The following is a 25,696-nucleotide window of genomic DNA, read 5'->3' as shown; positions in this document are numbered from 1 at the left end:
GGCAGCAGAGCTCTAACTTTACCACACAATCCTTTGTTCCCTTTCAATCTTTCTAGCGGAGCTTGTCGAAATGCACTAATGTTGGGAAGGGGACCTTCCAAGTGATTGTAGGATATGTCAACGTACAACAAGCAGCGCATCTCTTCAAAACTTGATGGTATGGAACCCGAAAGATTGTTGTGGGAAAGATCAAGTGTCACCAAACTCTTTATACTGCCCATTTCTGATGGTATCTTACCTTCAAGAGAGTTATGACTTAAATCCATGTAATTCAATTGACCTAACTTCCCCAACTTAAATGGAATTGCTTGAGCCAACTTGTTGTTGCTCAAATTCAAGTAGTGCAATTTGAGCAAGTCACCTAGAATGCTCGGAATTGACTCATTGAATTTGTTTGTTGACAAGTCAAGATATTCAAGATCATTCAATGATCCGAATTCAGACGGTATACGACCCGAAAGTTGATTTCCATTCAACATCAACCTCTCCAAAGAAGCCAGTCTCCCGAATTCTTTTGGGATCAACCCAACTAAATGATTTGAAGAAAGGTCCAACACATGAATTTGGGTTGCGTTGGCTATCTCAGGTGGTATGCTACCAGTAAAGTTGTTTCCTGCGATTAGTAAGGTCTTTAGCTTTGGACATTGTCGCCAGTTGTGTGAGATTTCTCCATACAAGTTGTTGTGGCTTATATTCATAAAATCAAGATTCAGATAAACACCAAAGTCTTCAGATATATTGCCCGTCAATTGGTTTTGGTCAAGAAAGACTCTCACTAAGCCTGTGCAATTTTTCAAGCTTTTGGGGATTGGACCAGTCAAATAGTTTGTGCCTACTGACAATTTTGTGAGTTTTCCACCTTGGCAGATATTTGGGGGCAAATAACCAGACAATTGGTTTGTATCCAACTGCAGTTCAGTCAAATTCTTGAGATTCTCTAACTCTTGGGGAATGGAGCCGGAAAGTTAGTTATCACGTAGGTATAAGGTTTCCAAGTTTCTCAAGTTAGCAAATGAGGTTGGAATTGAACCATTGAGTTGATTGCTGCTCAATTGTAAGTCCATAAGATATTTCAAGTTCCCTATCTCCTTGGGAATCAAACCAGAAAGTTGATTTTCACCCACGTACAAAGTGTTTAGGTTTATTAAGTTACCAATATTTGGAGGGATGAGACCACTTAAATTGTTGTAAGACAACTTTAGATCTACAAGAGATTTTAAGTTCCATATCTCCATGGGAATCAAACCAGAAAGTTGATTTTTAGCCAAATACAAAGTATTTAGCTTTATTAAGTTACCAATATTTGAAGGGATGAGACCACTTAAAGTGTTGTAAGACAACCTTAGATCTACAAGAGATTTCAAGTTGCCTATCTCTTTTGGAATTACCCCCAAGAAAGTATTTGCAGAGAGAGGAAGAAACCTAAGATTTCTTAGGAGACCGATTTCTGGTGGAATTCTCCCAGACAAGTTATTTTGGGAGAGATCAAGATGGTGGAGTTTGGAGAGGTAGCTGATTTGAGGTGGGATGGCATCAAAGAGTTTGTTCAAGCTGAGGTCAAGATATTCAGGACTAGGGAAGGACAAGAATGAAAACTCATGTAGCATACCTTGAATACCACAAGTGGAAAGGCTTATCGTTCTGACACTTCTAGCTGAGTTGCATGAAACACCAGTCCAAGTGCATGGGCTTGTTCTTGGTTTTGGATTGCTGCTGGAAGAATTGGTGGCATTAATATTATGAGTGGGAGGGTCGTACCAGGTAAGATGATTGAGGGCTTGATTTGGAAATAAGCTGGCTTTCCATTTGAGAAGAGCCTTTGCTTCAGTATCAGAAGTAGAAGTAGCAAAAGGAAAAGCAACCCAATTTGGTGATAAAACAGACAACAAGATGACAAGGCAATAAGGCAGGAAGCATAGTTTAGCGGAAGTTAAAGATGTCATGATTATTGTTTGTGTGGTATACGTATATTGTATGGGTCGTGCCTTACTAGTTATATATAGTGTGGGTCTTTTAGATGTGCCCCAATTCTAATCGGTGACCTTTGTTTTTCAGCTTCCCGACCTATCAGCCGATGGCGGCAGTCAGTATAAACCTTCTTCGGCAGGTGAGGTTTATCCTTGGGAGCTGGAACTACCAGGTGTTTAGAGGGTGCGGGCGTTGCCTTTGCCCTCTTTTACTCTTCTTCTGCTGAGTCGGAGTCTGCAGTCTCTGAAAGGATTGAGTGGTTTGGATATTTTGTGTATGTTGCTGATTGAGCAGTTGCTGGGTTTTGTCTACCTTGGACGAGAGAAGATTATTGTGTTCCTATAATTTAGCCATGTCCTGCCAGAGAGAAGTGATTTGGGCTAGAAGCTCGGCTTCGGCAGTGGTTTGTATTACAGGTGAATTGCTGAAGGGAGTGCAATGGGGTAGCGCTGGGCTAGCTCTGCTTTGCCTTCCAAACGGCAATCTCTCTTCTGGCAAAAATACAAGTACTGATGTGGTCTCCATGTGATAGGGATAATGGGTCGATTAAAATCGTTTCCACAGAGGGCACCAAACTGTTTATGTGAAAAAGTGGTTCGGCACTTTTGGGCCCAACTTAGTGATGTCTGGGCCTTCGGAATGCTCTGGGCCTCGGCTAGAGTGCCTAATCTGCAAGATAAGAAACACTCGGTAAGACTTAGGGCATCGGTGTGGTACCATCCGAAGGCTCTCCGATGCTTAAGTAAGTACGGATTTAGTAAATATTCTGGACAGAGTGATGGCTAGTATGCCGAAAGTTCCGGTTACCTCTATTTTGGGACTTGTGCCCCTTTTTATAAGCCTTGGAAGGTGTGCATGTAGTGTAGAATTTCGATGTGGGATTGTTAGCATTCACTGTGGATGCTCCACGTGTCCAGAGGGTGATTTTGCCCTAATCACACGATCGGCAAGCTTGGGCACCAAGGGCAACCCTGCCGATGCTATCTTTTGTCCATGTGTTTTGCTCTTATTGGCTGTTGATTTTGGTATAAACACTGTGCATTGAAATTCCTTTTAAAAAACTGAACACGTACATTTTGAAAACAAACAGAGCAAGAGAGGGAGACAGAAGAAAAGCCATACCAACGTGGAAAGGCCTTCGGAAGAGAGACCAAAAGAGAGTAGAGAAGTGTAGGCCTCTATGACAACCTGGTCACATTGCTTCCCTATTTCTAAGCCTCTGAAGGTGATGTCTTTCTCATCCGCCAATCGCAGTCCTACTATGTACAGCATCCCTTCAGTCTCGCCCCTCTGATTGGTGTTCTTGTCTCCGACTATCTTCCTTGTCCACCTTTGTTGAGGGTTTATGGTTTATTGTTGTTTTTGTGGGTTTTTTTTCTCTCTTGCTAGGCTTGTTAAGTCCAACCATCCAACACAGTTCGCATGGGCTGGGCTGTAAAAGTTGGGGCCTTGACAACAAAATTTATATATGAGATATTTATTCAAAAACTCATTTTAGTTTGACATATTATATAAAAATTTATATAGATCCTATTTATAGAGAAAACCCCAAAACTAGCCACTTGTCATTTTCTAAATTCTTCTTAATAAGTTAAAAATTTATAAGAACCAATTAGAAAATAAAAAGTGTCTAGTTTTGAATTTTTCACGCCAAATATGCTCTATAAAGAATTTTATATATTATGGCCTGCTAAAATGGGTTTATTAGTAAAATCTTATTTATTTATTTAATACTGACGAGTTAGCCGAAGCCCAACCTTTTTCTCCTACAATTGTTTTGACTATTGTATTTCTTTTTCTTTTTTGGTCAAATATCAAGTTCAAGTGGGAGGTAGGGTTGGTTTTCATAGGGATCAAATCGGAATCTGGGGATTCCCATTCCAATTGAAAAAAAATTTGGAATGAAAATTCTCTTCCAAAAAATTTCGGAATTTAACATATTTTGGAAATTTTCATTCAAGATTAATTATTTTATTAGTCTTTCAATTTCTAAAATGGTTCCCGTGGTCCTTTAACTTTACTTTCTTAGGACAAATAGTCTTACTGTCAATTTTGTTAACTTTTTCTGTTAAATACAGGGCAACATGGTATTTTTATATTAAAACAAAAAAAAAGAATAAAAAATCATATCTTTAAAATAACAATAACGAAAAAAAAAATCAAGTTTGGGGGAGTAGAAATCGGGATAGAGGGGGAGAGATAGTTTAAATTTTTTTTTTTTTCATATTTTAATTAATTTTGATACAAAAATATCATTTTGCCCATGCATTTAACATAAAAGTTAACAAAATTGACGGTAGAACTATTTGTCCTAACGAAATTGAAGTTAAAGGACCACGGAAACCATTTTGGAAATTGAGGTACTCAAATGCAAATCGGGTCTAAATTCAGGGACTAATAAAACGATTAACCCATTTCATAAAATTCTTGAAAATATTAAGCACGTCTAACGATTTGAAAGGCTAAAATTAGCTCAAAATTGAAAAATCATACGAAAAACTATTATATGTTATGACTTAGATGTTGTTATCATTTATGAAATTACTCGTCTATGTCTATTTGGTCACATTTAGTTCAACATGAAATTAGTCATATGTGTAATGTAAAGAGTATAGCCTAAAGCCGGTCGGCTATACTATCTATAAAATTACTCGTCTATGTTTATACTCTAGCAGCTGTACCTTGCGAAGGTCCCCAGTTGTGTGATGTGCAACACCCTCGTCGAGGGACTTCTTATGGCGAGAGTGATAAGCCTGCCTTGCCAAGAGTAGTTCATGTGAAGACCTACTGCAGGCTATTTCAGCAAGAACCTGATTGCTTTTAGTCCACTTCTTTGTTGCTTCATTGGCCAAAAATGCATCGCGTTCAGCTGGATCAAGTGTCCAAAGCAGTATACTCCTCTGGGTAAGAGAAATTCAGAAACCCAAATATGTCGGCCCTTTCAACGATGCGCTTGCTTCCTCCCAAAAGTTAATCAGCCAAACATTAAACTTGTGAAAACTAGTATCATGGATTCTTATCCAATCATGAAAAAAGATAGCTAAAAACAATGAGCTAAATCTCTGCCTTATCTTGGCAAAAATCAATCATGCTAACAATTTATGTAAAACATGCAGTCAAATTATCTCAACTAATGCAAAAACTAAAGTGCATTCTTAATTTGACCTCAAAATCACTTGTAAGTTTTTTCCAGCTCCTTGAGAAGATCTTCTCCATGAGCTTCAGCATAAGTTTGTCGGATCACCTTTCTTTGAGCGGCAGTTCTATGCCCCAAGATGGATATGATTAAGTCCTCATTGGTTTCCCATCCTGCAATTGTATTGATAAAAATTCAAGATTATATGAAACCAAATACCCCAAACATGAAAAGTCACATAAAAGAAAGAAAGAAGATAAACTCTGGTCTAAACTATTTTAGCTGTTTTCTATAATTATTTATTCATGTCAAAATACCATTTTCATGTCAAATCAGGTCCTTTACAAACCTTTTATAAATCTATACGTACCGATCATTGTTTTTTTCTTTTTACATAAATAATCCCAAATGCATTATTTTCTTCTGATACAAACAGAGCTTTGGTGCAGAGTGAGCATCACCGTTTTACCAAAGCAAGCAATCACATTCATACGGGCCTTTCATGTACACAAAACACAAATCTGATGCATCTGATCATTGATGACACAGAGAGTCAAAAGAGAATTAGCAGAACGAAATGAAAAACAAAAACAAAAAGGATCCTTTTTACATTATCAGATCATTTACGTTGTATTTAACACTAAGAATCGGATAGGTGAAATGGGATTGATCAATCATCAATCATAAAGCCAATTACAAAATATGGGGTGGTTTATGATCAGAACAAGAAATGATGCGTGGGAGTAAAAGATCAGAAAAATAATAAAGAAGGAACCTTTGAAGGCCTTTTTGAGCTGCTACAGTCTTCGGATGCAGGAGGAACTTTAAGAGCAACTCCACCCATTTGCCCTTTGTCATGGAAAGGGGGGGGCTAGGGCAGCCACTATTCACGTGAATAGTTGCTGCCCTTGCAAAAAGTTGTGATGTTTCCACCAATTGCCATGAAAACAACTATTCATATGAGATATAAGGAGAGAAATTTGTATAGAGTTTTGATGTGAGAAGTGAAAACTACAACTAAGTATTTACTTTTTAAAAAAACTGAAATTTTTTGTATTTTTTTTTATTTTTTTTGTTGCTGATGTCAATAAACTGGGGCTGAAACTAAGGCAAATCTTACCTGAGGACTAGCCTGGATTCATAGGTCCCATCTCCTGCGGGGGCTAGCCCTTACTGCTGGAAACAGTTTTTGGGCCTAAAACAACCCCCCCAGCCCTTGTTGCTGGAACTGCGCTAAGGGTTGACATCGTCACTATAGAGACGAAAATGGCTCTGGTCAATGAACCTCTGTTTCTATATTATATATATATATATGGGGTTTGGTAGCTATCCATATATAGTAATATAGTATGGCCCTTGCAATTATCGCCACGTAGATTTTGGGGTGGTTTACAATTTCAAATTCTCGTCTGTATTTGCTGCTACACAGAGTATATAAAATTACAAAACAGAACACTTGTCTTATTTCATTTTGTTTTTCCTCACAAGGATAAACAAACTGTAAAACATCCTAGATAACGTATACATAGAGCCATAGCATAGCGCACACGTGCATGAAATAAATTACAAGAAGGAAACATCTATGGAGAATCTTTCTAAACCGAAGACACAGGAAAAGTGAAATGTGCATAAAAAAGGAGCATATTCTGATCATGTAGCCAAAGGATCAAGCTCAAGCAATTCACCACATGTCATCATATGTACCGGCTTCGACAAATGCAGCATCTGAGTTGAGAGGAAATGAGAAATTTGTTTCATTGTTGGACGAGATTTCGGGCTGGAATTCAAGCATGAAAATGCTATCTTCACAAGAGAGACCACTTCGCTTGCAACTTGATGCGTAGGAGGGTAAATGCGTTGGTCCAGAACATCCACAATTGGTATTTGATGGGCTGGTAATGCAGATGATGATAAGGAGGAGGAGGATGAAGAGACTGATGAGAAAGATGAGAAAAGATCTCCAGGATGCTTTCCCATAATTATTTCCAATGTGACCACACCAAAGCTATAAACATCGCAGCTCTCATTCACTTCCATTGTGTAAGCAAGCTCTGCTCAGAGAAATCCTCAAAGAAGTGGCATTATTAGTTTATAGACATAATTATTCAATGGAATTTTAACAAAATTGTATCATGCATAAATCGACTTATTAGTTTATAGCTTAAGATAAGTGAAAATATGTTTATTAGTATATTTTCTAAATCAAAGAAGTGAAAATGTGTTTATGTTAACCGCTCTTAATGATGAAAATGAAGCATTGGTCTAAAAGCAATAGCTTAAAAAGTGCTAAATACAGAGAACATGGAATCACAATATTACCTGGTGCCATATAGCCATGTGTGCCTGCAGCCGCAGTCCAATTAGTTGAGTCTGGATTTAAAAACTTAGCTGTGCCAAAGTCTGAAACACAGGCCTCATATTCAGAATCTAACAAAATGTTCTTGCTTGAGATGTCACGATGTACAATCGATGGCAAGCAATCGTGGTGCATGTAAGACAAGGCATAAGCTAAGCCTTTAACAATATTCACCCTTTTAATCCACCCCAACTCTTTAGCTTCTTCATCTTTGCTCAACATTGCGGCCAAGCTACCTCTTTCAAGATACTCATACACCAAAAACGAGTGTCGTTTATGTGCGCAGAAACCATAGAGCTTCACAATATTCCGATGTCTTATCTCAGTGAGTGCCCTTACTTCATTCAAGAACTCCTTCTGAAATTCTGTCTCACCATCCCATGGCAGATGGAGTTTCTTCACGGCCACTACGTCTCCAGATGACAAATTCACTTTGTAGACACTTCCATGTCCTCCTTTCCCAATGCAATATGTGGAATCAAAATCTTCTGTTGCCCTTATGATTTCCTCATACATTGATTTTCCATCAAAATTTAAAACCGAAAAGGAAATTTCTCCATGCATATGGTTTTGTTTAGTATCTTGATGCTTCTTCTTTCTTTGCACTATTACAAAGACAATTGTAAAGAGAGCAGATAGGAGTACAAATACTGCTAGAACAGAGAATATGACCTTGTGGTCCTTTTTTGAGCCATGTGCATTGCAGGGTGGCAGCAGAGCTCTAACATTGCCACACAATCCTTTGTTCCCTTTCAATCTTTCTGGTGGAGCTTCTCGAAATGCACTAATGTTGGGAAGGGGACCTTCCAAGTGATTGTAGGATATGTCAATGTACGACAAGCCGCGCATCTCTTCAAAACTTGATGGTATGGAACCCGAAAAATTGTTGTGGGAAAGATCAAGTGTCACCAAACTCTGCATACTGCCCATTTCTGATGGTATCTTACCTTCAAGAGAGTTATGACTTAAATCCATGTAATTCAATTGACCTAACTTCCCCAACTTAAATGGAATTGCTTGAGCCAACTTGTTGTTGCTCAAATTCAAGTAGTGCAATTTGAGCAAGTCACCTAGAATGCTTGGAATTGACTCATTGAATTTGTTTGTTGACAAGTCAAGATATTCAAGATCATTCAATGATCCGAATTCAGACGGTATACGACCCGAAAATTGATTTCCATTCAACATCAACCTCTCCAAAGAAGCCAGTCTCCCGAATTCTTTTGGGATCAACCCAACTAAATGATTTGAAGAAAGGTCCAACACATGAATTTGGGTTGCGTTGCCTATCTCAGGTGGTATGCTACCAGTAAGGTTGTTTCCTGCCATTATTAAGGTCTTCAGCTTTGGGCATTGTCCCCAGTTGTGTGAGATTTCTCCATACAAGTTGTTGTGGCTTATATTCATAAAATCAAGATTCGGATAAACACCGAAGTCTTCAAATATATTGCCCGTCAATTGATTTTGGTCAAGACGGACTCTCACTAAGCTCATGCAATTTTTCAAGCTTTTGGGGATTGGACCAGTCAAATAGTTTCTGTGTACTGACAAGTTTACGAGTTTTCCACCTTGGCAAATATTTGGGGGCAAATAACCAGACAATTGGTTTGTATCCAATCGCAGTCTAGTCAAATTCTTGAGATTCTCTAACTCTTGGGGAATGGAGCCAAAAAGTTGGTTATCGCGTAGGTATAAGGTCTCCAAGTTGCTCAAGTTAGCAAATGAGACTGGAATTGAACCATTGAGTTGATTTCTGCTCAATTGTAAGTCCATAAGATATTTCAAGTTCCCTATCTCCTTGGGAATCAAACCAGAAAGTTGATTTTCACCCAAGTACAAAGTGTTTAGGTTTATTAAGTTACCAATATTTGGAGGGATGAGACCACTTAAATTGTTGTAAGACAACTTTAGATCTATAAGAGATTTTAAGTTCCATATCTCCATAGGAATCAAACCAGAAAGTTGATCCTCAACCAAGTACAAAGTATTTAGCTTTATTAAGTTACCAATATTTGAAGGGATGAGACCACTTAAAGTGTTGTAAGACAACCTTAGATCTACAAGAGATTTCAAGTTGCCTATCTCTTTAGGAATTTCCCCCAAGAAAGTATTTACAGAGAGACGAAGAAACCTAAGATTTCTTAGGAGACCGATTTCTGGTGGAATTCTCCCAGACAAGTTATTTTGGGAGAGATCAAGATGGTGGAGTTTGGAGAGGTAGCTGATTTGAGGTGGGATGGCATCAAAGAGTTTGTTCAAGCTGAGGTCAAGATATTCAAGATTAGGGAAGGACAAGAATGAAAACTCATGTAGTGTACCTTGAATACCACAAGTGGAAAGGTTTATCATTCTGACACTTCCAGCTGAGTTGCATGAAACACCAGTCCAAGTGCATGGGCTTGTTCTTGGTTTTGGATTGCTGCTGGAAGAATTGGTGGCATTAATATTATGAATGGGAGGGTCGTACCAGGTGAGATGATTGAGGGCTTGATTTGGAAATAAGCTGGCTTTCCATTTGAGAAGAGCCTTTGCTTCAGTATTAGAAGTAGAAGTAGCAAAAGGAAAAGCAACCCAATTTGGTGATGAAACATACAACAAGATGACAAGGCAATAAGGCAGGAAGCATAGTTTAGCGGAAGTTAAAGATGTCATGGTTATTGTTTGTGTGGTATGCATATATTATATGCCTTACTAGTTATATATAGTGTGGGTTAGACCTTTCACCTGGCTTTACCCCTTAACAGCATTAATGGTCCATTTTCAACTTCTTCTTTTTTCCCTCTTTGATCTCTCACTAAACATGAGCAAAGCTATTTATATAAAATAAAATAAATAGTGAGGGTTAGTCTTTGGGGTTCAATAGTTGAGCATTGAAAAGTCTTTGAGAGCGTGTTCCTTGTGCTCTTGATTAAGATATTGTTTGTGTAGATCTGCAAGAGAGCATAATGATATGTCATAAAATCCAAGTCTCATGATTTTATTATGTGGCCTATTCTCTTTTCCACAATAAAATCCAAGTCTTCAAAGTTCAAGACTTGGAAAGGTCTTTCCAAAGTTTTTTCATTTTCTTAATTGGAAGACTGTTTGGGAAGACTTTTGGGGTTTTCACACCCTTGAGTCAAGAGTCTTCGTCTCTTTGGAAATTTTGCATTTTGTGTTGGAACTAAATGGAATGAAATTGACAGAAGTGAGAGCTTGATTGGATGTTATTGGTGGATCGTTCTATTAAGGAGTAACGAGTAAAGAACAGTGAAGATTCTTTGGCAAAACATAAAAAACAGATCAGTGAAAAGTTATGGTTGAAGAACCCAAACTCGCAAACTTGTGGCATTGGACAATGAAATTATTGTTTCATTTTTTCTTTCCCTCTCACAAGGAAAAACATTTCTAAGTAACAACGGTTTGGGGTTTTCACACTAAGCCTTTGTCCCTTTTCTTTAAAGTTGGAATTGCAACTTTTGCATTTTCTTAAAGCATGATTAACACTGAAAGTGCCCTAGCCAGACAGAGGAAATGGTATAGTCCTATCACGACTAGAACATTTCAAACAAAACATGCTTCTTGCTTTGCTTTAGTGGAAAAGTTCATCCACTCCAGCTGTCCCCAACAAATCTGAAGAGGATCCATGCCATTCATTTCCATCCTTTTTTTTCTTCTTTCTTTCTTACCTAAATCATCACGTCAAGAATAAGTTTCAAAGTAATGATAGTTGTATACATTTTAGTCCCATTTTCTAAATTTTGATGGGTGCATTTTTGTTCACAACTTTAACTTAAATGTGTATCATCACTACACTTCTCAACACTTGACATGTGTCTATGGCTATAATCATGGTTCCACAAATACAAATCAAAGAGTTAACTATGGTTATGCTCATGGATGCATATCAAGTGTTGAGAATGGTGGTTAGGATACACCTTGAGTTAAAATGATAAGCAAAAATATTTTCAAATTTTGATAACATTTGTGACATTCTAAATTTTTATTCTTTTTTTTTTTGGTCAATTTTTAAATTTTGATTCAAGCGCTTTGACTTTCACGTACTGTTTGTATCATAATTTGCACTTTTATCCAGGTTTAGTCCCTGATGAATTTATTATGAGCTAACTTGTGGCTTATATGACCTGATTTCATGAGCATTCCACAAGTGATTAGCCTCAAATCTTGAATGTGTTTTAAACCCTATACCCTTCAAAGTAATGATAGTTGTATACATTTTACTCCAATTTCCTACTCAAAATTTTAATTTCACATTTGTCACATTCTAAGGGCCCATTTGATAACCATTTTAGCTTTCAATTTTTATTTGTAAAAAAATTAAAAATATGAAACTCGTTTGGTAATTGTTTTCAATTTTCAAACAAAAGATGAATTGAAAATTGTTTATAAGTTGTTTGATAATTGTTTTCAATTTTCAGTTTTATGTGAACTTGGAAATGAAATTTTCTTGGAGTCAAATTGTTAATTTGAGGTTCTAACATGAAAATGCATGTTGTACAAAGAGTCCGTAGTATTTTTTGCTGAATTTTTTGGAGTTTAGGATGAATTTTTATTGAATTTCGAGGCTCAGACTGGGTCCGGGCTGAATGCAAGAGTTGATCGGTCCTGAAGGTCGGACTAGAGGGTTTAAATGATTTTTTCAGACCTAGTTTCACAACAAACAAAATAAGAAAATCAAAAAGAAAAAGAAAAAAGAGGAGTTGAAAGTTCATCACTACAATATATTTTATTAGACAGGATCATTTCATTTCTGTGTCATGCTCAGATAAGGTACTCAAAGTACCATTCAGAGCATAGATCAGTTGCTCAAGTGTGATGTTGGGACCTAATCCTACGAATTCTCTGATACTAAAAATGCATGAAGACACTATAAAAGCAAAGAAAAAAAAAAATTACGACAGTTTGGATTGGAACCTAATACTGCAAAACCTGCTACATATCCTTATTTTATTTTTCATTCTTCACTTTCATAAATCTCTCTTAGGTTCAAACAAAAATGGCTTCAAAAGAGGAGAGTTATAGCTAACCTTGATGAAGTCGAGGGTAACTGCTGCATCGGAACTCTACTTCATTTCCACTAACTCATTTGCTACAACCATATCCTTTGTCTACATCATCACCACCTAATTCTTAGATTCATAATGTAGAAAAAGAAAAAAAAAAAATGAAGACTCCCTATTTGTGACCATTATACATTTGGTCACTAAGAAATTGGTCACTACTGACCTTTTTTCTTGTAGTGAACATTTACAAGTACAAACATCTAACAAAAATTAGAATAAGGCAGACACAAATGAAGTGAAATACAGCGGACGCAGCATATATCCTAATCAGGTAGTGAAACCATCAAGAGCAAGCAATTCACCAAATGTTGTCATATGCAATGGCTTTGACAAATGCAGCCTCTGAGTTGATGAAAGGAGCTGAGAAACTTTCTCCATCGTTGGACGACACTGTGGACTGGGATTCAAGGATGCAAATGCTATCTTCACAAGAGACACCGCCTCCTCTGCTTCTCGTTTTGAGGTGGCTAGATGCGTTGGTCCAGAACGTCCAAAATTGGCATCTCCGGGGCAGGTGATGCAGATGAGGATGACGATGATGCCCCAGATGATAAAGATGAGAAAACATCTCCTGGATGTCTTCCTATAATTATTTCCAGTGTGACAACTCTAAAGCTATAAACATTGCACTTCTCGGTCACTTCCATTGTAAATGCAAGCTCTGTTCAAAAACAGCTCACACAATAAATTGTATCATGCATAAATCGTACACACCAAGCACAAAAGACAGAGATTTCAGTGGTCAAAACATTACCTGGTGTCGTGTGGCCTTAAGTGCCTGCAGTGGCAGTCCAATTAGTTGACTCCGGATTTAAAAATTTGGCAGTGCCAAAATCTGAAACACAGGCCTCATATTCTGAATCTAGCAAAACATTCTTGCTTGATATGCCACGATGTACAATTGGTGGCAAGCAATCGGGGTGCATGTCGGACAAGGCATTAGCTAAATCTTTAACAATATTCACCCATTTACTCCACCCCAGTTCTTTAGCTTCATGATCATTGCTCAATGTTGTGGCCAAACTACCTCTTTCGAGATACTCATACACCAAAAACGAGTGTCGGTGATGTAAACAGAAACCATAAAGCTTCATTATGTTCCGGTGTTGTATCTCAGTTAGTGCTCTTATTTCATTGAAGAATTCCTTCTGAAAATTATTCTCACCATTGTGGAGAAGATGTAGTTTCTTCACAACTACCATGTTGCCATATGGAATCAAAATCTAGAATTGAAAAAAAAAAATTATTCTCGCCATTGTGGACAAATTTGCTCTGTATACACTTCCATGTCCTCCCGTCCCAACGCAATATATGGAATCAAAATCTTCTGTTGCCCTTACGATTTCCTCATACATTGTTTTTCCATCAAAATCTAGAATTGAAAAAGAAATTTCTTCAAGCATGTCATGGTTTTGTTCCAAAGTTTGATTTTTCTTTCTTCTTGCTATCAGAAAAGCAAACATGAAGAAAGCAAGTAGAAGTACAAGTGCTCTGAGAAGAGGGAACAAGATTACAAATATGACTTTACGGTCCTTCTTGGAGTTATGTTTGCAGGATTTCAGAGCTCCAATGTTGCCGCACAGTCCTTTGTTCACCTGCAATGCTTCCGGAAGAGCATTCCAAAATGCACTGCTGTTGGGCGGGGTAACCTCCAAGTCATTGTAGGATATGTGAACATATGACAACCCATTCATGTCTTCAAAACTCGTTGGAATAAAGCCAGAAAGATTATTGTGGGAAAGGTTGAGCATCTCCAAACTCTCCGTGTTACTTATTTCTGAAGGTATCTCACCTTCAAGCAAGTTATGACTTAAACAATATTCATAATTTTTATGCTTTCAACAATATTCATTTGTCCAGACTTGAAAAGTCTCTGCAATATCTTATATATTTTCAGAACTACTTTCACAACAAACCCAAAAAAGAAGAAGAAAGCAATTGGTAACAGCCTAGCATTTTTCAAGATTTTGAAGATCAACAGATGATCAAAATTCCAAGAGTATACCAAGCGAAAGCTGACTGCATATATAGGAATAAGAATGTGAATCTGTTCGTTACTTTTATTGTGACGTTGCACTTGTGAGAAACACTACTTTCAGTTTTCTGAGAGGAACACCATTGTTGTATTGTATTGTTCATTGTTAATTTGGTTGGTGTCAATTTTGAGCCTTGAGGGGTCGTTCTTCTCTTCTGGGATATGACAATTTGGTATTTTGTCTGAGGTTGAAGCCAGGTAAATATCTGATTTTCCTATAATTACCGCTCTTCAAACATGAAATTTAACTGACAAAGTGATTATAAATATTAACTTATGCTGTTACACCTTTTTTTCCTTCCTTAAAAATAATGAGTGGCACAAAAGTAGGCTTCAAATACATTTCTACAAGGGAACATCTAAGAAGGTTAGAAGAAAACACTCAGAGGGTAAACACAGAGTTAATACGGTGTTTATTCAAATTAATCAATCAAATAATGTCAAAGAAATTATAAAGGCATGATAGGCGGATGAGCATGACGAGTGGTGATGGAGATAATTGAAAGCATTTAACCTATAGAAACTTACCCTCGGGTTGTAAAACCATCGAGAGCAAGCAATTCACCACATGTTATCATATGCACTGACTTGGACAAATGCAGCCTCTGAGTTGAGAGGTGTTGAGAAACTTGTTTCATTGTTGGACGAGATGGAGGACTGGGATTCAAGCATGCAAAAGCTATCTGCACTAGAGAGACCACTTCCCCTGCTTCTTGATGTGTAGGAGGGGAAATGCGCTGGTCCAAAATATCCTCCATTGGCATTTGATGTGCAGGTAATGCAGATGATGAAGATGACAACAAAGACACAGATGATAAAGATGACAACAGATCTCCTGGATGCCTTCCCATAATCAGTTCCAATGTTACTACTCCGAAGCTATACACGTCGCATTTATCATTCACTTCCATTGTATAAGCAAGCTCTGCTTAGAAAATCTCATAGCAGTGGCATTATTAGTATATCAGAAATTTGCTACCAGGTTCAATACTTTTTACTTTAATTACGACGGTACAGTTCAAATGTTCTGTTCGATTCTAACAAGTTGGGTTTAACCATGCATGAAAAAGAATCAGTGATAAGTGTTCAAATGAGAGAAAAAATGTTTCAAAAATTACCTGGTGCTATATATCCATACGTGCCTGCAAGAGCACTCCAATTAGTTGAGTCTGGATTTAAAAACTTGGCAGTGCCAAAATCTGAAACACAGGCCTCATATTCAGAATCCAGCAAAACATTCTTGCTTGATATGTCACGATGTACAATTGGTGGCAAGCAATCGTGGTGCATGTAGGACAAGGCATTAGCTAAACCTTTAACAATATTCACCCTTTTACTCCACCCCAATTCTTTAGCTTCATGATCATTGCTCAGCGTTGTGGCCAAGCTACCCCTTTCGAGATACTCATACACCAAAAATGAATGTCGTTTATGTGAACAGAAACCATAAAGCTTCATAATGTTCCGGTGTCGTATCTCAGTTAGTGCTCTTATTTCATTGAAGAATTCCTTCTGAAAATTATTCTCACCATTGTGGAGAAGATGGAGTTTCTTCACAGCTACCATGTTGCCAGATGACAAATTTGCTCTGTATACACTTCCATGTCCTCCCGTCCCAATGCAATATATGGAATCAAAATCTTCTGTCACCCGTATGATTTCCTCATACATTGTTTTTCCATCAAAATCTAGAATTGAAAAAGAAATTTCTTCAAGCATGTCATCGTTTTGTTCCAGAGTCTGATTTTTCTTTCTTCTTGCTATCAGAAAAGCAAACATGAAGAAAACAAGTAGAAGTACAAGTGCTCCGAGAAGAGGGAACAAGATTAAAAATATGACTTTACGGTCCTTTTTGGAGTTATGTTTGCAGGATTTCAGAGCTCCAATGTTGCCGCACAGTCCTTTGTTCCCCTGCAATGCTTCCGGAAGAGCATTCCGAAATGCACTGCTGTTGGGCAGGGGACCCTCCAAGTCATTGTAGGATATGTCAACATACGACAACCCATTCATGTCTTCAAAACTCGTTGGAATAAAGCCAGAAAGATTATTGTGGGAAAGGTTGAGCATCTCCAAACTCTCCATGTTGCTTATTTCTGAAGGTATCTTACCTTCAAGCAAGTTATGACTTAAATCTAGTTGGGACAAGTGTACTAGCTTTCCCAACTGAAAAGGAATTCCTTGACTAAACTTGTTGTTGCTCAAATTCAGGTAGTGTAATCTGTACAAGTCACTTATAGTGCTAGGTATTGACCCATTGAACTTGTTTGTGGATAGGTCAAGATATTCGAGATCAATCAGTGATCCGAATTCAGAAGGTATGCGACCTGAAAGTTGGTTTCCCTGCAACATTAGCTTCACCAAAGAAGTCAGTCTCCAAAATTCTTTTGGGATCATCCCAACTAAACTATTTGAAGAAATATCAAGTTGATGAATTTGGGTTGCATTGCCAATCTCAGGTGGTATACTACCGGTAAGGTTGTTTCCTGCAATTAGTAAGGTTGTTAATTGTGCACATTGTCCCCATTTGTGTGAGATTTCACCATTTAAGTTATTATGGCTTAGATCCATAGATTGAAGATTCGGATAAACACCAAGGTCTTCAGATATATTGCCTGTCAATTGGTTCCAACTAAGGCGGACAAAGGATAAGGTGGTGCAGGCTTTTAAGCTTTTGGGGATTGGGCCAACAAAATGGTTGTTGTTTGCTGTAAATTCTGTGAGTGATCCACCTTGGCAAATATTTTGGGGCAAATAACCAGAAAACTGGTTAGTATCTAAATACAACAGAGTCAACTTCACTAGATTTTCTATCTCTTGGGGGACTGAGCCAGAGAGTTGGTTGTCACGGAGGGATAAGACTTCCAAGTTTCTCAAACCACCGAATGAAGTGGGAACTGAACCGTTGAGTTGATTCTGGCTCAAGTCTAGATCCACCATAGATTTCAATTTCCCAATCTCTTTAGGAATAGCCCCGGAAAGTTTATTTCCAAACAGATTGACATGTGTAAGATTTCTCATATCACCAATCCATGCTGGGATTGAACCAGAAAGATTGTTCCTGTAAAGGAATAATTCTACTAGAGACTTCAAGTTTCCCATTTCTGAAGGTATGATACCAGAAAGTTGACAGTCGAACAAGTATAGCACTTTTAGCTTTCTTAAGTTACCAAAAATTGGAGGGATAGGACCTGTTAAGTAATTTTTGCTCAAGTGTACATCCACAACAGATTTCAGGTTCCCTATCTCTTTAGGAATTGCACCAGAAAGCTTATTTTCGTCGAGAAAGAGACGGGTAAGGTTTTCCAGATAACCTAAATGTGTTGGGATTGAACCAGAAAGATTGTTTCTGTATAAGAGTAATTCCATTAGAGACTTCAAATTTCCTATTTCGGAAGGGATAGAACCAGAAAGTTGATTGTTGAACAAATGCAACATGGTCAGCTTTTTTAAGTTTCCAAAAGTTTGAGGAATAGGACCGGTGAAATTGTTGGTGTCCATGTAGAGTTCAACCAAATTAGAAAGATTTCCAAGTTCTGGAGGAATGGAACCAGAAAGATGATTGTCGAAAAGATGCAGAGAAGTCAGGTAACTCATACTACCCAGAGAAGCAGGAACCGAGCCCTCTAGATTATTGGTGGACATGGCAAGTTCATTAAGAAAGTTAAGCTGGCCAAGTTCTTGAGGAATTGAGCCATTTAACTTATTTTCATGTAGCTTCAGGAACTTAAGATTTGTAAGGAGACCGATCTCTGATGGGATTTTCCCAGAAAACTGATTAGAAGAGAGATCAAGGTGAATGAGTTTGGAGAGGGAACTGATTTGAGGTGGGATGAAACCCAAGAATTTATTGATGCTGAGGTCAAGATATTCAAGATTAGGGAAAGACGAGAAAGTGAATTCGTGTAACGTACCTTGTAAAACAGAATTGGTAAGGTTTATCCTGTTAACACTTCCAGCTGTGTTGCATGAAATACCAGTCCACATATTGCACGGATTGCCAGAAGAGTTGGTGGAATTGACATTACTGGGAGGGTAAGTCCATGAGGATAGATTTTGCAGCTGGGTTTGATTTTGGAAGGTGGCTTTCCATTTGAGGAGAGCCTCTGCTTCATCAGAACCAGAGGCAACAAGCTGAACATACAAGAAGATAAGACAATAAGCTAGAGAGCTTAGTTTATCATAGCAAGTTAAAAATCTCATGGTTTTTTCTTAATTTCAGGGCTTTTTGTTTTACATTGATGCATTATATATAGACTTGAGGCATCACAGACTTGGAAACTCTCCCCCTCTTACTGATTTATTACACATTTGGAACCTCATTCAGGTTGGAATTTCCTTCACACTTTTAGTCAAAGTCTTTGTTTCTTATTTTCAGATTTTGGACAAATAATGCATCCTCTCCTTGGAATTAATAAAAATTTCACATGTGAGGAGATAACCTGCTACGTGTACAATTTCAAACCAAGCAAAATTATATAAAGAAATCATAGTCTTCAAATCAATTTATTATTATTTCATTTGTGTTAGGGGCAAAAAAGGAAGTTTAGGACGGGGGTGGTTTCAGCAGTTGGGTGGGTGTACATAGAATTCCCATTTTCCGTTTAATTAATTTAAACAAAAATTTAAACAAAAACCAACTGCAAACAGAGGAGAACGGGAATTACAGTGCATATCCATGGAACCAAAGGAAGCCTGAGAAGTCTTGTTCTGCTGACTTTCTGCTTATTTATAAACTGAAGCAAACATGGCTTTGGTTGATGTCACCAAATCTTGCCTCGATTCCATTAGCCAGGTAAATGCTTTTTATTTATTTATGAGTTTTCAATTGAATGATGTTGGTTTTATGAATTTTGATACGAAATGGATCTATCGCCTGCAAATATATGCTGTTTAGGGTTTACTTTTTCCTGCGCTTGGAAATAATGAGTTTGCAAATTACTGCATTGATCGGTCTGAAACCGAGTTTTTCAACTGCAGTTTAGTTATCTGAGCCTAACTGGGATTTCTTTTTATAGAAATTAGGGATTGCAGCTTGAATTTAGGGTTACAAATCCTAAATATTGGCTGAATTATTGGGTGTTTTATAAAAAACAGTGTTCATCCTCTCTAGTTGTTAAAATCCTAGTCCTTCACCAATCAGCTGATTTTTCAATATGACTTATTAGTGATATTTATTTGAGAATACAAAATTACAAATGCTCACGTTGATACTCGACTTCTTATATGAAAATCCTTATAAAAAATGACATCTTGAAAGTTAAATGAAAAATTGGCCGGGAGTAGGTTGGATTCTGCCCAAGAATCTGTGATTTTGCTATCTTAAACCCATTTGAATCCATACATTGCACAGCCCCCAATTTTTTCTCTCAAACCCTAGTGCCGCACCCTCTCTCTCAAACCCTCAGTCTTTCAACGCAGCAAGGAGGGGAGGTGGTCAATACCCCTCCTTCCCCACCCCCCCTGATACCCCTTTCAATTTCCATTTTCCATCTTCCATCTTCCTCTTCATTCCATCTATGTTATCATCCATCTTCCGTATTCCTCTTCATTCCATCTCTGTTATCTTCCTTTCTTTTTATTTTTAATTTCCCAGCTCCCTTTAATTCCTCCCTCCTTATCTGGCTTCTTCAAGGACTCTATCTCCCTCTTGGATCTATCGACCCCATGGGCTGCAGCGACTAATGCAAAACACGATTTTTCGTGTCCCCTTCGGAAGATGTGTAGAGCGTGCTTGCACCACCTCCTTCCATTCTTGGGTTGTTACCACCTCCTTCCTTGCTTAGGATGTTGGTTTCTTTGCCTTTGGGAAGTGTTTTCCCAGGTTTGTTCTTGGATTGGCTGTTGTTTCCCTCTTGGTGCTTTGATGGTTTCGTTTTTGTAGGAGTTGTTGAGTCTTTGATGGTCGGTTTATGTTTTGCGAGGGATTTTCAGATTTGTAGTTTTTGTATTTGTTTTATGTGTTTTGGTGTGTTTGCAGTTCTTTCACTCATCATTAGTCCTCGTGGCGATGCCTCAGTCTTCATGGAAGCAGCGGCCGCAGTACTTTGGCGTTTGGTGGTGTTTCTGCTTTTGGTTGGCTCTGGCTTTATGCCAGTTTTGTACTCTGACTTTATGTCAGTTTTGGGCTCTGGCTTTATGGCAGTTGTAGACTTTATGCCTGTTTGAGTTTTATTTCTAGTGGGCTTTTACTGTTGCATTTGTTTGGATTCATTTTTATGAGTTCCCCTATCTTGTAATTGGCATTGCCTTTCTATCTATGAAACTTGATTCTGACAAAAAAAAAAAACCCATTTGAATCCTTCCTCTATATAGAATCATACTTGAGTTTTAGATTACAGGGGCGCTATGGAATTAGTTTAAGGCCAATATAACTGCAATGTGCGATTTGGGCTGCATATGTTTCCGATTTTTAATTAATTGTTCTGTAACAACTAGACACGTTAATATTCAGTTGAAATTATTATGTATATTTGCCTTATGAGACTATTCATTTCTTCATCTTCTCTTTTTAGATATCGGAGCACATTGAAGGTTCTGTTCTTTACTTAGATGCTGGGTCTACACAGAGTTTCCAATTCATGGGAGCATTTCCTTTGTTACTGAACCATGGAGTCCGTGCTGTTTGTAGTTTGGAAAACATGTGTTCTCTTGATACGGTAAATTGGTTTTTTCAGGCATAATTTGAGCTATGTTTTTTCATTCATCTTGTAAAACGTGGAAACAACATTCACATTCTTTTTGGACAGAGAAACCATATTACATAACAAGTGTAGTAAATTATAATTTTTTTGTTTTTTGAAGTAAAAAACTTTCTTTTGATGGTCATGGTATGCCAATTTTTTCATGTAAAATCTCTGTATTGATGGAAAATATATTCTCTAAGAAAATGTCTTCTTGGAAATTATTCCGTATGTCGATTCATGAAGTAAAATGGAGAACTTTGTACTTCCCTTTTTATTTAACTTCAATTACTGTGAAGCTGTTGATTAAACTTTCATTCTTGTTTACTATGTCGAGCCCCCTTAATGTAGTCATTGAGAAAATAATATTATTCCATTAGATGTTTCGGCCTTGCTGCAGCTATACCAGTTACCCAACAGTGGTGCAACCAGAATGATTGAGCAAAAACAAAAAGAATAGTATGTCATGTATATAATTTCCATGATGCACCAAACTTCTTGTCCTCTTTTTGTTATAATATGCTTCTAGGACGCAGATGAACATTCTGTTTAATTCTGTATCTATGATCCTTTTTTTTTCTTCAACTGTTTGTATCCCTTCTTTTCTAGGTGGTTGATTGGAATGCAAATTCTGATCCTGGAAGGAAAGTCGTGGTGATCACATCTCGTCTACTAAGTGATGCACATCGATATATTTTACGTTGTCTGAGCACACATCAAGCTGTCCGTTGTTGTACTGTATTCACATCCATTTCAGAGGTGCTTCTTTGGAGTTACTGCTTTTGGATGGAGTTTATAATGTTCCCTTTTTTCATCTTATAATCACTTTTGCTCTTGCTATGCATGTTGCTGTATGTCTTATTGAATGCTTTACTGATCGCAGGTAGCTCATTCAGCATATGCTGATTCACCTCTGGGGACAGATGCATTTCATGAATATGAATCCTTGCTTGTCCAAGATTATGAGGAGCTTGTCAGGAAGGGTAAGGAAAATTCCAGACAGACAGAAGGTAGCAATTTAAAGGATGAGACAAAGTTGGAAGATGAAGGATGGTCACGACTTGCATCCAGTGAAGAGGACCTATCTCGGCCCGAAGCTAGTTCAAGAGCAAGAGATTTCATTGAAGAGAATCTGATAGCTGATACAGAAGATGTAGGGAAAAAACTGATTGTTTCTGTGCATCACTTCCCCATGATTTTGTGTCCTTTTTCACCAAGAGTCTTTGTTTTACCTTCAGAGGGATCAGTTGGTGAAGCATACTTATCAGTTGAACATGAGGATGCCCTTAGTCCCGGATTGCCTCCCTTAAGTACTGGATTGCCTTCTGATGGTGATGATATTCCTCCTGGGGCAACTCTTACAGCAAATTTTCTTTACCATCTCGCTGCAAAGGTGCTATACATACTACCCTTTCCCCATATTCAATTTTAGTTTATTTCCTTCATTTCTTAAGTTTCTACATATTTGATTGTCTTCCGAAGTCTAAATTGCACTTATATTACCAAAGAGTTAAATGATGGCTTACAGCTTACAAGGTTGTAAATATTGAACCATCCAAAACCCTTGTATTAATGTAATCTAAGAATATAAAACTTCAATTAGCCAAAATTTCTAGATGGTCATTTTCCATGATATAGATATCACTTTAAATGCCAACAATGATTGTTACCAAAACCTGCAGTTCTATATCGTTTGAAAGTGTGTTTCGTCTGTGTAGTATTATAATAGCAACATGCGAAGTATATAAAGTAAAAACAATACAATACAAAATAGGTTGACAATTAGCACTATTTTATTTTAGTGTGTGTGTACCCCAAGGGTTTAATTTGATATGGTGTCTGCAATTTCTTTAGTTGTTTACCCTGACTCTGGTTTGTTTCACTTAATTATGCAGATGGACTTGAAGATGGAAATATTTTCACTTGGTGGTCTCTCAAAAACTGTGGGGAAAGTTATGACAGACATGTCAAGTCTTTATGATGTAGGTCGCCGTAAACGATCAGCAGGGCTATTACTCGTTGACCGTACACTTGATCTTCTTACTCCATGCTGTCATGGAGATTCACTTGTTGATTGTATGTTTTCATCCTTGCCCCGTAGGGAAAAAACAACATCCTTTGCCTACCTAAAAAGCTCACAGACCCAACTCAAGCATAGCCCTTCTAACCTCGAACGGGCTTCTCTTGATGTTCAGATACCACTTGCCAAAATTCTAAGGGAAGAAGATTACAATACAGATCACTTTCGCCTTTTAGAAAACATTGAAGCTTTTCTATGTGGGTTGGATTCTGGAAACTCTGCTTCTCAAGTTTTAGATTTGATTAATCTAAAGAACAAAATTCATAATGAGAAGCCCCTTCAGTTCGAAAATGAGCTTTTTAGTGGGTCTTTTGTTTCAACTGAAAATTTTCGGGGAACACCATACTTGGAAGCTATACTAGATAGGAGAACAAAAGATGGGACCATTCTTGTGAAGAAGTGGCTTCAAGAAGCTCTTCGCCGCGAAAAAATAACTGTGAATGTGAAATCACGTCCTGGTTTTGCTACAAAGTCAGAGTTGCAACCCATGGTCAAAGCACTGGCTAAAACCCAGTCATCTTTACTGAGAAACAAAGGAATTATTCAATTAGCAGCAGCTGCACTGGTTGCCCTTGACGAATCTAATTCGGCCAGATGGGAAGCATTTATCAGTGCAGAGAAAATATTAAATGTTGTAAGTGCTGGAGAAACAAGCCAGAGTCTTGCTGCTCAAATTGGTGATCTTATCAATAAGAGTGCTTTGGTGGGATTGCATGGACAGAAGAATGGAAAATTGGAGGCGTCACAAGGGTTGCTTTCTTTTCAGGATGCTTTGCTCCTTATGATTTCTGGATATATATTGGCTGGTGAGAATTTCCCAACATCTGGTTCCGAGGGCCCTTTCTCTTGGCAAGAGGAGCAATTGTTGAAGGATTCTATTGTTGAAGCAATTTTGGAAAACCCATCAATAGCAAAACTGAAGTTTCTTCATGGTCTAATGGATGAGCTTGAGACCAACTTAAGAAAGATCAAATCAGAGGAAAGTAAAGAAACGTCTTCAGATCAAATAGACATTGATGATTTTGATGACGATGAGTGGGGTAAATGGGGTGATGAAGATGTTGACAATAAAGATGACAGTAAAGAGCAAGTGTATGGTGACATGCAACTGAAGTTGGAGCTGCGTGACAGGGTTGATAGCCTGTTCAAATTCCTTCACAAGCTATCCAGTTTGAAGAGTCGGAACATACCATTGAAGGATGGGGCATTCTCTGCAGAAAATAATTTCAGTGGAGATCCATATGCAAGGAGAGGACTACTTTATAAGCTTCTAACAAGGATTTTGAACAAGAATGACGTACCTGGTTTGGAATATCACTCTTCTACTGTTGGGCAGCTTTTTAAAAGTGGGTTCAGAAGATTTGGCCTTGGGCAGGTGAGTTGCAGTTTCCAGATTTTGGTTCAGTAGCCCCATATATACTTAATAACCTTTTTCTGATTTTCTTCAGGCAAAACCAAGTTTAGCTGACCAAAATATCATCCTGGTTTTTGTTATCGGAGGAATCAATGGTGTCGAGGTCTGTATTTCTTAAACTATTTTACCTGGTTTTTTTTTTTTTTCCTTCGGTTCTTCTTTCCGTAGTATTTTAGCATGTGCACATGAAAACTTAGTGTATTAGTTCCTTGAAAAGAAGCATGACCCTGGTGTTTTTTTTGTGTGAAACAAGGTTCGTGAAGCTCAAGAGGCATTATCTGAAAGCGGAAGACCGGATATCGAATTGATTCTTGGTGGAACAACTCTCCTAACTCCTGACGACATGCTTGACTTATTGCTGGGGAAGTCTAGCTATTTCTGATTGTTTAGTCTGAAGAACGATTGGGAGAGTAGAATAGGTGAATCTGAAAGATTGTTGGGTTAATATTTCATCAGCAATGTATATATATATTTTTCCCCCCTCGGAATTACTGAATACTGAGCTATTATGCATTCTGCCTTAACGCGCATGTTTGGGGAAAGCCAAAATGGAAGTACTTCGAAATATCATTAAAAAGAAAAGAAAAATGAATACAAATTGATAGAAAATATTTTCCAGCTGAATTCATAAATTGGGAACACTCTGAAATTAGATATGAAGAATGAAACTTTTGCTTGTTTATTTTTTAAAGTAACCAAATTTTGGATGTTTTAAAGACTTTTAGCCCTCTTCTTTTGTTCATTTTAATTTAAACCACTTGAGAGAGTTTCGAGCACCACGTTATATTTCAAAATTTTGAAAAACGAGGTTAAAATTCTTTAGTGTATTAAAATAAATTGTTGCAATAATTCTTGAACTAAAATTCAAGTAGCATTTTAATTCCTCAAAACAGTTTTTAGATTTAGTAGTCCTGATCTTGAAATTTGGATTGTTTATCAGTTTCGTCAATTTCATCTCACATGT

The 25,696-nt window shown here is 37.7% G+C and overlaps 5 protein-coding genes and 1 pseudogene across 5 annotated transcripts in view; 1 reads left to right on the top strand and 5 right to left on the bottom strand.

The window, feature by feature from the left end:
* LOC18784189 (probable leucine-rich repeat receptor-like protein kinase At1g35710) overlaps window positions 1-1,943 on the bottom strand; it is a 2,358-nt gene extending 415 nt beyond the window's left edge. The window contains exons 1-2 of the mRNA XM_020559884.1: window positions 1,154-1,943; window positions 1-943 (exon numbers count right to left, since the gene is read on the bottom strand). The exon at window positions 1-943 is cut by the window's left edge and continues 415 nt beyond it. Coding sequence (XP_020415473.1) covers window positions 1-943; window positions 1,154-1,943 — 1,733 coding nt within the window. The remainder of the gene's footprint in view (window positions 944-1,153) is intronic.
* On the bottom strand, window positions 4,356-6,351 carry LOC109947998 (annotated as a pseudogene).
* Window positions 6,627-10,211, bottom strand: LOC18783139 (MDIS1-interacting receptor like kinase 2). The gene is made up of 2 exons (XM_007217494.2): window positions 7,424-10,211; window positions 6,627-7,155 (listed from the first exon to the last, which is right to left on the bottom strand). The coding sequence occupies exons 1-2, from the start codon at window positions 10,134-10,136 to the stop codon at window positions 6,755-6,757; spliced, it is 3,114 nt and encodes a 1,037-aa protein (XP_007217556.2). The 5' UTR covers window positions 10,137-10,211; the 3' UTR covers window positions 6,627-6,754.
* Window positions 12,403-18,862, bottom strand: LOC18783690 (probable leucine-rich repeat receptor-like protein kinase At1g35710). The gene is made up of 3 exons (XM_020560244.1): window positions 15,677-18,862; window positions 13,278-15,483; window positions 12,403-13,184 (listed from the first exon to the last, which is right to left on the bottom strand). The coding sequence occupies exons 1-2, from the start codon at window positions 18,756-18,758 to the stop codon at window positions 15,083-15,085; spliced, it is 3,483 nt and encodes a 1,160-aa protein (XP_020415833.1). The 5' UTR covers window positions 18,759-18,862; the 3' UTR covers window positions 12,403-13,184; window positions 13,278-15,082.
* Window positions 12,991-14,217, bottom strand: LOC109947997 (MDIS1-interacting receptor like kinase 2-like). The gene is made up of 3 exons (XM_020559883.1): window positions 13,864-14,217; window positions 13,302-13,746; window positions 12,991-13,184 (listed from the first exon to the last, which is right to left on the bottom strand). Exons 1-3 carry the CDS (start codon window positions 14,215-14,217, stop codon window positions 12,991-12,993), a joined length of 993 nt encoding a protein of 330 aa, XP_020415472.1.
* Window positions 19,101-25,414, top strand: LOC18782768 (sec1 family domain-containing protein MIP3). The gene is made up of 7 exons (XM_007216987.2): window positions 19,101-19,350; window positions 21,071-21,214; window positions 21,848-21,997; window positions 22,122-22,631; window positions 23,134-24,693; window positions 24,767-24,835; window positions 24,986-25,414. Exons 1-7 carry the CDS (start codon window positions 19,303-19,305, stop codon window positions 25,112-25,114), a joined length of 2,610 nt encoding a protein of 869 aa, XP_007217049.1. The 5' UTR covers window positions 19,101-19,302; the 3' UTR covers window positions 25,115-25,414.

The sequence above is a fragment of the Prunus persica genome, chromosome G3 (genome assembly GCF_000346465.2).
Source record: "Prunus persica cultivar Lovell chromosome G3, Prunus_persica_NCBIv2, whole genome shotgun sequence".
Lineage (NCBI taxonomy): Eukaryota > Viridiplantae > Streptophyta > Magnoliopsida > Rosales > Rosaceae > Prunus > Prunus persica.
The sequence above is the reverse complement of the archived record's forward strand: the minus strand, read 5'-3'. Positions and strand labels throughout refer to the sequence as shown.